The sequence below is a fragment of the Nothobranchius furzeri genome, chromosome 10 (genome assembly GCF_043380555.1).
Source record: "Nothobranchius furzeri strain GRZ-AD chromosome 10, NfurGRZ-RIMD1, whole genome shotgun sequence".
NCBI classification, from domain to species: Eukaryota; Metazoa; Chordata; class Actinopteri; order Cyprinodontiformes; family Nothobranchiidae; genus Nothobranchius; species Nothobranchius furzeri.
The window spans coordinates 40,146,007-40,158,491 of NC_091750.1; the positions used below are offsets into that span (position 1 = coordinate 40,146,007).

Sequence of the window (12,485 nt, forward strand, 5' to 3'; positions counted from 1 at the left end):
GCCATCGAGAGATCTCAAAAGACAGCTGAACTGTCAGCCACAGTGCGAGACCTGGTCCGCCCCCGGTCCACCTCTCACTCCGGCCACTCCTCCAGAGGATTGGACGAACACCGCGGCAAGCGGGGTCATTTCAAATACCCAGCTGCACCGCCCGCCCCTCGGAGCCGGCGTCCTGCATCGGCTCCACCTCAGCTGGACCAGAAATCTGACAACCAACGATTCTGAAAGAACCAGCAGATGTCATCCTGGCCTTCTCAATCACAAGTACCTCGCCAAAAGCAACCAAGAAAATGGCTTGTTGGGGGAATGTGTGTGTACATGACTGTAATGTTAACTCTGTGGCTGATGTTGGTTTTGAAATAAAACCCAAACAACGTTACATTGAGAGCTAAATCCTACAGTCCTCTGCCGAATCTTCTGCCGAATCCTCACACATGCTCCCCACACCAAGCACTGCAAAACACCTGCATGTTCACGCAGTCAATCACATGACACGCCACAGCCGGCTGTAAAGGTGTGTTCCATTTGCGCACCGGCCCTAGCATCCAGCCAGGCCCAACACACACCGCTCCCCCCACAACGTAGGGTGGGACGGGATGTCATGACGCTATCGCGACCACGCGCGACATTACAGTGCACGGCTCCATCCGCTGGCACTTTATCGTCCCCGTGCACGGGCCTGGCTCCCAATCATTCTTTATCTTTGGACACCACGCTCCGCAATGCGAATCAGCCTCTTCCAGCTGTTTCACACTCACCCTTTCGAGCGCAGCCCTCCATGGGTCGCTCCCAGTTCTCCTCTGGTGCGAGCGACCGCGGTAAGGGCACAAACCCAGTCCGCAGATATAGTTTATGTGACCTCGAACATGCGTCCGCTGACGGAACGTGCACGAGAATGGCGCCACCTTTGACACATGAGCAAATGGATATCAGACACCATTCATTACGGTCACACACTCCATTTTCAGTCCGCTCCTCCTCCCTTCAACGGGATCATGGAGACAGAACTCACATCACAGGAACAATCTCAAGCCCTAGAGGTGGAGCTTCGGGAACTTCTGTCCAAAGAAGCTATTTCCCAAGTTCCTCGCGGGCAAGAACACTCGGGCTTCTACTCCTGCTACTTCGTAGTACCGAAGAAGTTGGGAGGAATGAGACCAATAATCTACCTTTCCCTGTTCAACTGCATTTACGCATGTTAACAATGAGGCAAGTCCTAGAATATGTGCGCTCCGGGGACTGGTTCACGACGATAGACCTGAAAGACGCATACTTCCACATCCCAGTAATTCCCAAACACCAGAATTTCCTGCTCTTTTCATTCAAGGGAGTTCAATACCAGTTCAATCGTCTCCCTTTCAGCTAATCACTTGCCCCACGCAACTTCTCCAAATGTCTGGAGACAGCTCTCCATCCATTATGCACAGTGGGAATGAGGGTTCTGTTTTACCTGGGTGATCTGCTGCTATTCGCCCGGTCCAAGGACGAGGCGTCAGAGCAAACCAGGAAGTTAATAGAGACACTGTGAATAGCAAACATACTATGCTATGGTAGCTTTGGGGCTGAGCTGAGCATGCGCTGATGGCCGATCACCGGATACACGGCAGCGTTTGAAGCTGATGGCAGCTCGTTAACCAACATCCACAAACAATTAAGATGCATTTTCGCCTAATTTATCTACTGACAATGCAAAAAATAATCTGGTAAGTATAACTCACTCAACCTGGAGGTAAGTGGAGAAAATTTAGAAAGTTTACAAAACTATTATGATGGAGTTTTTGAGTTTTTCATTATGGGTCCGAAGAAATCAGCAGCTGAGACCGAAACACCTGGGACCAAGAGGAGCCTTCCTCAGGACTCACCTGAGAACTCATCTCCCTGTAAGGACATATTAGAATTATTAGATTCTATAGATAAACGGCTTCTGGGATTTGAAGGGCGACTTCATCTGCTTGAGGTTCTACACCAGGAGTTTCAGAACCTCCGAACATCTTTGGAGTTCAGCCAAGAGCAGGTTGAGCGGTTCGCTGCTGAGAACGCGTCTCTGCCGGAGTCCGTTTCTTCCCTGGAAGAGGGAATGACGCAGATCACCCAGGACAACAAGATTCTGAAGGAGACGGTTTTGGACCTTCAGGCCCGTAGCATGAGGGATAATTTGGTGTTCGCAGGCCTGCCGGAGCAGACGGGAGGAGCAGAGAACTGCGAGCAAACAATAAAAAACTTTCTCCAGAGCCAAATGAAGATACCTGAAGAAACAGTAAAAAACATCACCTTTCACCAGGTACATCACCTTGGAGCTAAAAGAGTGGACAGCAGAAGACCTCGTCCCATCGTGGCTAAATTTGAACATTTTGAGCAGGATCTTGTTAAAAGCCACGGAAGAGAGCTCAACGGAAAAGACTTCAGCGTGAATGACCAGTTCCCTAAGGAAATTCTGGATCGGCGCCGAGTCCTCTTTCTGCTGTGCAAAAATTTTATCCAGGATGGGAAGAGGGCTGATATCTTGGTGGATAAGCTTTATGTGGACTATAAACTTTACAAGGAGTGAGGAGTGACAGACTGGCTGTATTAGCCCAACATCAGGTCAGACATTTATTATTATTCTCAGGATTCACTGGGTTTGAGCACATCAGGATTAAACAGCTGTTAAATCCGTGTTCTAGATGGTATCACCTGTTCATCACCACCTCACACCCTATCACCTTTTCTTTTTAGTTCTTTCTTCTTCTTTAACCTGTATCTGTACTTTCCTTTCCTCTTTACCTGCTTCTGTAGCTTTACACCTGTATGGCACAACCACACAACTTTCCAACACTGCATCTGTCTCGGCACAAACGTACACACAACCACACACACACACACCCCCACACACATATATATATATATATATACATATATATATATATATATATATATATATATATATATATATATATATATATATATATATATATATATATATAATCCACAGCACAATGTCATAATTTATGTGTCAAATACTACAACCACAAACACTGTTGGATCTTTATTATTATTATTTACTTTTCTGTTATTTATTAACATACTATTTTTTACATTTAGTTACTTATTCCATCTTATTCACATGAAGGCGTCATATTTTAGCTACTCACACACATCTATGGGTGCACTAAGGTTTGTCTCACGGAACGTACATGGAGCTGGCTCCAGAGAGAAAAGATTAAAGATTTTTGATCAGTTAAAGAGAGTGCAAGCAGATGTAATATTCTTATAAGAGACTCATAGATCTGCCACATCCGCAGATGAACTTAAAACACCTGAGTTTCCCAGCATGTTCTCTGCCTGCTATAACTCTAGGCAAAGAGGTTTAGCTATTTTAATACACAAAACATCAATTTCACAGTATTGGACACAGTTTACACAGAATAGCTGGAAGATCTACTGGCACGAAGTTTTCAATAATCTGGCAGGGAACTGGTGGCTGACTGGTGAATATATAGCAGGGGAAGCAAGTGTGAGTGATGAGCTGAGGAGTCAGGAGCAGGTGAAGTGGATGAAGCTGATTGTGGTTGCCAGGGAAAACAGGGCTTGTCAGGAGCTTGGTGAAGGGACCAGGTGAGCTGAATGAAGGTTAAATGAGGAGGCAGAGGAGGGTGAAGGATGGGAGTCATGACAGAACCCCCCCCCCCCCCCCCCCCCCCCCAAGGGCGGATTCAAGACGCCCACAGGAAACCAGAGCAGGGCGGGAGAAGGCGGACCAGGAAGGAGGGCCAGAAGAGTCTGGGGGGCCGGCGACGGGGAACCAGGAGCCGGGACTGCAGGGGTCTGGGGGGCCGGCTACAGGGAACCAGGAGCCGGGACAGTGGGGGTCTGGGGGGCCGGAGACGGGGAACCAGGAGCCGGGACTGTGGAAGTCGGGGGATAGAGGACACTGGAGGAGGACGACTAAGAGGGGACTCCGGGCTAAGACACTGAGGGGACACTAGAGGAGGACGACTAAGAGGGGACTCTGGGCTAACACACTGAGGGGACACTAGAGGAGGACGACTGAGAGGGGACTCCGGGCAAAGACACTGAGGGGACACTAGAGGAGGACAACTAAGAGGGGACTCCGGGCTAAGACACTGAGGGGACACTGGAGGACGACTAAGAGGGGACACTGGATGACGACTAAGAGGGGACACTGGATGACGACTAAGAGGGGACACTGGACGACGACTAAGAGGGGACACTGGACTACGACTAAGAGGGGACGCTGAACTGCGACTAAGAGGGGACACTGGACTACGACTAAGAGGGGACGCTGAACTGCGACTAAGAGGGGACACTGGACTACGAGTAAGAGGGGACGCTGGACTACGAGTAAGAGGGGACGCTGGACTACGACTAAGAGGGGACGCTGGACTACGACTAAGAGGGGACGCTGGACTACGACTAAGAGGGGACGCTGGACTACGACTAAGAGGGGACGCTGGACTACGACTAAGAGGGGACGCTGGACTACGACTAAGAGGGGACGCTGGACTACGACTAAGAGGGGACGCTGGACTACGACTAAGAGGGGACGCTGGACTACGACTAAGAGGGGACGCTGGACTACGACTAAGAGGGGACGCTGGACTACGACTAAGAGGGGACGCTGGACTACGACTAAGAGGGGACACTGGACTATGACTAAGAGGGGACACTGGACTACGACTAAGAGGGGACGCTGGACTACGACTAAGAGGGGACGCTGGAGACTGAGGGAACTCTAGACTTCAACTACGAGGGGACTCTGGAGACAGGGACGTAGACTCTGGGACTGGGGGAGACGGGAACTCTGGAGACAGGGACGTAGACTCTGGGACTGGGGGAGACGGGAACTCTGGAGACAGGGACGTAGACTCTGGGACTGGGGGAGACAGGAACTCTGGAGACGGGAACTCTGGAGACGGGAACATAGACTCTGGGAACTCTGGAAATGGGAACTCTGGAGACAGGGGCGTAGACTCTGGGAACTCTGGAAATGGGAACTCTGGAGACAGGGGCGTAGACTCTGGGAACTCTGGAGACCGGAACTCTGGAGACAAGGATGAAGACTCTGGGAACTCTGGAGACGGGAACTCTGTAACAGGCTGGACCAGCGCCTCGTGGACGGTCTGGACCTGAACCTCATGGACGAGCTGAACAGGATGCGATGCGTCCTCCGGGACCACCGCCGAGGCAGGATGCGATGCGTCCTCCGGGACCACCGCCGAAGCAGGATGCGATGTGTCCTCCGGGACCGCCGCCGAAGCAGGATGCGATGCGTCCTCCGGGACCACCGCCGAAGCAGGATGCGATGCGTCCACCGGGAACACCGCCGAAGCATGATGCAATGCGACCTTTGGGACCATCGCTGGGACAGGATGCGATGCGACCCTCGGGACCACCGCTGGAGCAGGGTGCGATGTGTCCTCCGGGACCGCCGCCGAAGCAGGATGCGATGCGTCCTCCGGGACCACCGCCGAAGCAGGATGCGATGCGTCCACCGGGAACACCGCCGAAGCATGATGCAATGCGACCTTCGGGACCATCGCTGGGACAGGATGCGATGCGACCCTCGGGACCACCGCTGGAGCAGGATGCGATGCGACCCTCGGGACCACCGCTGGAGCAGGATAGACGGATCCTTTCGGACAGACGGAGGTGGGAACCCCGCTGGACATTGATGTGGTGCGGACCCTGGGTCCACCGCTGGACATGGATGCGGTGCAAACCCGGGAATTACCACTGGACCTGGACAAGCGGAGTCACTTGGAAAGACGAGGGTGTAATCTCTGCTGGACGAGGATGTGGTGATGATTTTATTACTGTTTAAATATTCATTAATACATGATCACTTGGTTCAGGTATAAAGGTATTTTAATTACATGAAATGGATTATTATGCTTTGGGTATTATAATGATAATTATTATAATGATTAAAGATGTGTTCAGCAAAGAAGACCTTCACTGTCAGCTAACACAGAGTTCAGATAAACAATAACTGCAGCACATGTTTTTTGACGCATGACCAAGCTTTCCTCCGGAGAGAGAGGGAGGTCTTCTGAGAGAGTTTGGTAAAAACTAACCATTACAGATTTCACGTCCAGTTCTTCAACCAACACCACGAGGAAAGGAGAGCGGCCATCTCCTTGACCCTCTGCAAGCTGTTGGGTCACGCCGACCAGAATGGCTAAAGAACAAATGAAACTAATGAGCTAACGCAAGACTCTCCCAGAGTCATTGATTTCTGAAGTAAATTTAAATACGAGAACGTGCATCTGCCAAACGCTTCGCATAGCCATGTACCCAGGACATCTCTGTACCGGACCATCGGCACTTGCGTCTACCGTTCCAGCCGAAGTGCCACCTTGGATGAAACCATCCTTCTGATGTCCGGATCCGCAAAGGGGGCCCTGTTTCGGGTGAGATAGAACACAATAGAATGTGTTTGATGCTGTTTTCTCTAAAAATAACTCTGTTATCTGCAAAACATCATTTCATCCAGAACACCTTCCATTCCCTCTGAAAGAAACCTTCTGAGAACTGCATTCACGCATTCAAAACTCATTGTCAATTTTAGCTTCATCCAACACAGGTTTGCTTTTAAAAAAGTAACATCAAAGCTGTTAAGGATTGTTATCAAAATTGCCATTTATGAGTTGTCATTTTTATAATTGTTGCTTCAAATTTTCAGTTTAAAATTGTTAGTGAATAAATTTTTTCATTTTTAAACTTGCCTCATTATTGAAACAAAACACAGAAAAGGGTTGCATTTCCAGTTTATCGAATGAAAAGAATCTCACTGAATCTTCTGTTTAATAAATAAACTTTGATATTAATTTAAATCTTAAATTAATATTTCACACCACAACAACTGTCAGCTGACTCTTTCTGTTAATTGTTATTCCCATCCAGTTTACCATGTCCAGCCAAAAGTTAGATGTTACAGAACAAGAAAAAAACAAAAAACAAATGTTCAACACTCTCTTCTTCTTGTAAACAAAAACCATGTAGTTTCACCTCAAAACCGAATCGTTTTTTTAAGCATTTGAGCTGCTGGGTAATATTCCTTTATTGTTTTAAACTGCATTTCCTTAATCTTTTGGGGGATAGGCCATTTGAAAAAGTTTATATATTTCTGATTTATCTTAATATTACATCCCTTTAGTTTAATGTTTTTGTTAAATTCATGAAATGAAATTTCTTTAGTTTATTTATGGTTTTGTTACACTTTTTATTCATTAAAGGAATCTGTTTTAACTGCAACAAAGGTAAGCTTATTTGACTTTGATTATACATTAAATGATTTTCTATCAAATGCAACAAGGGCAAAGGGATCGCTTGACAAATTTTGTTGTATTCTCTAAGTGAATATTGGATATTATATTTTCCATTAAAAGCCTTTATTTCAAGACACTGACCTTTTGAATCTAGTAAATCTGTAACAAAAATAATTCCTTTTTCATACCACTTATCTATAAATAATGATTTCCTATTTGTTGTAATTGTCCTTTTATTCCACAAGGTGAAGCCATGGGGAACGAAGTTGTGATTAAACACCATCTTCCAGTAAAACAATATTTGTTTGTGATATTCTGACAGCTTGATAGGTAACCTCGATATGTCAAAATCACATTTCAAAAGGAACTCCAACCCTCCCACCATTTTAAACATATTCATTGGGATATGGAACCATATTGAGTTTTAAAAGTTTTAAAAGATAAGCTTTTAGCCAATTTATTTTGAAAACTCCTACCATAGATGGGAAATGAATTGTCTTAATTTCCTCCTTTAGTGTAGTTTTTAACCAGTTGTGATTTTTTAACATGGTGTATTTTATTGCGCCAAATAAAATGACATATTATTGAATTAATCTTTTTGATACTCTGCGGGGTAATATATATAAAGAATGTTATCTAAAGCAGAAGGTGTCTCAAAGATGGTCCATCCATTTAATGGCTCCATTGAAATTACGCAAGAGGAGGCTGACCAGCCCCATGCGTCCTCATCTCGACCTTTCTTATCAATGGGAAGCTTCGCTGATTGGTTGGTAGTAAAATACGTCACTGTTCCTGTAAGAGGCGGGGCCTAGTGGCTTACTTCAGAAGCCGGCTGCTCGCGTAACCGGCACTTGGGCTCCAACCGGGCGGTGAAGACGCCGAGCGAGGAGTAATACTTATTTATTTATTGTAGTGTCTTTGTGATTTACCGGAGCCGAACATGCTCGGACTGTGCCTCTACGTGCCCGTGTCCAACGCGGACCCCGTGGAAGTGGAGTACTTTGAGTCTAACGGACTACCGACGGAGCTGAAGTCCCTCTTTAACAAACTCAGCGTGTTCCTCCCGTCTCAGGAGTTTTCAACCTACGAAAAATGGCGGAAAGTAAGACTTTTTTTTTTAATTAAACGAAGTAATCTCCTTGGGTGTGTTGCACACCACCTACGTGTGAATAAAGTTCGATTTGAATGATAAAGTAGTTTTAGGCGGGCGGAAGTGGCTGAGCCGCAGGCCTCGGGAGGAAAATGGTGTCCAGAACATTCCTCACGTTCCGTTCACACTTTGCGATCATCGTAAAAGTCGGTCCCTGTAAATCTGGCTTTTATTTAGTTAATATTTCTGGATGAAATGGTGTTTTTTTTATTTATGAAAGTGCCTTAAGAAGCGATTCTGAACCGGAGTGGGTTCGGTTCGGGGGACAAGGAGCTGGCTCCGTGTGTTGGCTAGCAGCGCCACCTACTGGACTTACCTGTGTTCTAACAGGAAAGTCCAGCTGAAAAAACGCTTTCACGGTCAGGCGCTTCTGCAGGTCAGGTGTCGGTCCGGTTCAGTGTCCTGGAGGACAGCCAGTGCCCGTCCAGATTTAAACCGTTGGCAGGAGGTTAAAGATAGCCGGGCCGTGATGGCTTTGCTGTGATGTGACCCAGTTTTGACCTCCTTCATAACCAGACTGTTGCTGCCAGACCTGTCCTAAATCCAGCATCGTTGTCCCTGTAAACAGCAGCCAGTAGCATCATCTCAGCGTCTGTTCCATTAATCATTTCAACTTTTTGTTGCAGAAAACTTTAAAAAGGGAAGAAAACGATGCAGACGGACAGCTGGACTTCGAGGAGTTTGTTCATTATCTAGAAGCCTACGAGAAAGAGCTGAAGCTTGTGGTGAAGAGTCTCGACAAGAAGAATGCAGGTGAGTGCGTGAAGTTTCACACCTGGTTAGTGTCATTTCATCGCTCCAGCGTCACTAAACCGCTGGCTCTGGCGTTTTTAGGTCGTGTCGACCCCAAAGAGTTCATGCAGTCCCTCCGTGACCTCGGAGTTCACATTTCCCTGCAGCATGCACGTAAAGCGCTGGAGAGGTAAAACATCCAGCTAATCTGCTGCCTTCTTTGGATTATTAGACACCAACATTGACTTTATTTATTATGTCTGCAGCATGGATAAGAACGGCATGATAACCATCAGCAGTAAAGACTGGAGTCAGCACCCGGTGGTGGAGAAGACTGAACATGTTCCTGAGATCATTCTTTACTGGAAACACTCCACGGTTGGTTCCTCTCTCTACCAAAGCCTGATCAGATAGTCAAAACCAGCTGCTTTAGTCAAAGGCCAGGGTCGTCTCTCCGTGACCTCTGACAGAAGCGTGTTTCACTTGGTGTCTGGAACAAACCGCTCCTGCGGCGCGTCGTTGGCGCGAGAAGAGAGCGGTTCCGTTCCCAGCAGGATTAGAGGGAGGATGTTCTGATTTAAACGAGGACAGCAGCGCGTCAGAACCGGCGCTGGCTCTGCTCCTCAGGGGTTATTTTCAGGGCTCAGAATAGAACCGGGCCTGGCCTGCTCTGTGGGCCAAGAACACTTGAGAATTAGTGCTGAAACCGGAGCTGCTGTGTGAAAACAGGTTTAAAGGTGGGCTATTTCTGACCTTTAACCTGACCTTTACAGGTGTGTAAAGGCTGGTTCCAAGCCCAACTCTGACCCAATTTTGTTTTTATTCTAGGAGGCTGCAGAAATTCTAAACTCACTAGTGATCATTTCACCGTGTCTTCTTGTGCTTACTGGCCACGCCCGCTTCCTGTTCTTGACCTCTGAACACAGAGCTCACCTTGACCTTCCTGTTGGAAGAATCGGACCCGTGTTCGTGTTTCTCACGCGTTGCTTCTGAGCGCGACTAGAAGGATGTTCAGAAATGCTTGAAGACGCTCGACCGGAACACGCGTGTAACTAAACGTTCTGTCCTCCCTGCAGATATTTGACGTTGGCGAGAACCTGATGGTGCCCGATGAGTTCACCACTGAGGAAAGGCAGACTGGGATGTGGTGGAGGCACCTGGTAGCAGGCGGAGGAGCTGGAGTCGTTTCCAGAACCTGCACGGCGCCGCTGGACCGACTCAAAGTCATGATGCAGGTGAGGAGCTGGAGCGTCTAGGTCTCGGGGACATTTATCAGGTCTTAGTTCACCTCTAGAAACGTTGTTGCTCAACAGCGAGTTACCCAACGGTTCCAACCGGTTGATGATTAGCATTGGCCGTGTCATAGGTCAGAGTCCATGTTCCCATTCTCCGGCTCCTGTTGACCAATGGCAGCTCTCCTGTAGTATTCGCCGTCATCGGGGGTTAAGGTCTGCGTGTGCCTGCGTTACCAGCAGGTCTGATTTACGTCAGCCGTCTGAACTTTGACCCCGATAGACCCGTAGTTCTACAACACAAACCAGACCCCGCTGGCCTGGATTGTCAGCATTCCAGATCTACCCCGAACTCACTTCACCTGCTTTTTCTGTCGTCCCGTTAGGTCTACGGAACCAGAACCAACAACATGTGCATCATGAGTGGACTCATGCAGATGATCAAAGAGGGCGGTATGAGGTCGTTGTGGCGGGGGAACGGTGTGAACGTCATCAAGATTGCTCCAGAATCAGCCCTGAAGTTTATGGCTTATGAGCAGGTAGAGCAGTGACTTCCTGTTGGGACGCCTCGTGTTCCTGGCGCCGGTCACTAATGTGCTTTTGAACCGGCTCTTCCAGATTAAGCGTCTGATCGGCAGCGATAACGAGTCTCTGAGCATCTTGGAGCGGTTTGCTGCTGGGTCTTTGGCAGGCGTGATCGCCCAGAGCTCCATCTACCCCATGGAGGTGACTATCTCTCTGTTTACCTCTCGTCTGAAGTCCAGAGGCTTAGGAACGGTCCCAGTAACTCGGATCTGTCCCCAGGTTCTAAAAACCCGCCTGGCGCTGAGGAAGACCGGCCAGTACGCTGGGATTTCAGACTGTGCCAAGCAGATTTTCCGGAGGGAAGGACTGGGAGCGTTTTATAAAGGCTACGTCCCAAACATGTTGGGAATCGTCCCGTACGCGGGCATCGACCTGGCGGTGTACGAGGTGAGCCGGATCCGCCGTTTCTAACGCGGACCTTACGCGTCACCCAGAGCTGACTAGCTTGACTCACTCGTGTTGTCCCGACAGACTCTGAAGAACTCCTACCTGCAGACGTACGGCACCAACAGCTCCGACCCCGGCGTGCTCGTCCTGCTGGCCTGCGGTACCGTGTCCAGCACCTGTGGTCAGCTCGCCAGCTACCCGCTGGCTCTGATCCGAACCCGGATGCAGGCTCAAGGTAGGTCTTCTCATCTGTTTCACCGTGTTGGTAAATGGCGGCGTCTGGGTTTAGACCGTACCTGAATCTCTACGGGTTTCTTTCTCCCAGCTGTGACTGAAGGGAATCAGCAGCTGTCCATGAGCGGACTCCTCAGGCAGATCCTGCAGAACGAAGGTCCGACAGGGCTGTACAGAGGCCTGGCCCCCAACTTCCTGAAAGTCATCCCCGCCGTCAGCATCAGCTACGTGGTCTACGAGCAGCTTAAGACTCAGCTGGGAGTCACGTCCCGCTGAAGGCAGACAAACGCACCAGAATCGCCAAACTTTCTCCTGTCGGGGTCCACCGGGCCCTCTGGAGGCTGGAGTAGCCGTCCCATTCTGTGAATGTCGGCTGACAAAGGAAATATGGACTCTGTGAGCTCAGGTTGTCAGAAATACTGCTGCTATGAGGGGTGAACGGTGACGAGGACCAAATGTTTAGTCGTCAAACGCGGAGATGTGGTGTTGTGAAACTAAAAAGCACCATCAGCACTCAGGAAGTCTTCTGTAGCAGCTCGGTTTGTCCCCGCCCCTCCTGTGTCCATGGCTGGTTTGCTTATTTATTTCCACCCTCCCTGTATTTATTTCTCTTGTCTGGTGGAGACGACCGAGTCATTGTTGCTTTAAAGCCGATTTAGCTGTTAAACGATGTCGTGGATTAGCGCCTGGACCTCCGGACGCTGTGGGCTTCTTTCTGCAGCGTCGTGTTTGTGAGCGTCGTTTTAAGAGTCAACATCGTCTAAGTTCATCTCAGTTTAAGGGAGTTGTTGTCGCTCACTGCAGGAAAAGGCCGTCGAGGAAAAGCCCAGCAGCATTTTGCACTTTAATGGATGTTAGAAAGGCCTCTAAATGACTCGCCAATGCAAGATAATGTTG

The 12,485-nt window shown here is 48.7% G+C and overlaps 1 protein-coding gene across 1 annotated transcript; it reads left to right on the top strand.

The window, feature by feature from the left end:
- The first annotated feature begins 8,099 nt into the window (after positions 1-8,099).
- On the top strand, positions 8,100-12,142 carry slc25a25a (solute carrier family 25 member 25a). Its single transcript, XM_015960212.3, has 10 exons — positions 8,100-8,370; positions 9,045-9,171; positions 9,253-9,340; positions 9,417-9,528; positions 10,227-10,385; positions 10,769-10,921; positions 11,001-11,108; positions 11,187-11,354; positions 11,439-11,589; positions 11,680-12,142. The coding sequence occupies exons 1-10, from the start codon at positions 8,209-8,211 to the stop codon at positions 11,862-11,864; spliced, it is 1,413 nt and encodes a 470-aa protein (XP_015815698.1). The 5' UTR covers positions 8,100-8,208; the 3' UTR covers positions 11,865-12,142.
- The last annotated feature ends 343 nt before the right edge of the window (positions 12,143-12,485 follow it).

Bases quoted from the DNA above. Each gene is read 5' to 3' on its own strand.
- slc25a25a (XM_015960212.3), top strand. From the start codon at position 8,209: ATGCTCGGACTGTGCCTCTACGTGCCCGTGTCCAACGCGGACCCCGTG. The intron at 11,355-11,438 runs GTGAGCCGGATC...TTGTCCCGACAG, and splicing joins TCGACCTGGCGGTGTACGAG to ACTCTGAAGAACTCCTACCT. The intron at 11,590-11,679 runs GTAGGTCTTCTC...TCTTTCTCCCAG, and splicing joins AACCCGGATGCAGGCTCAAG to CTGTGACTGAAGGGAATCAG.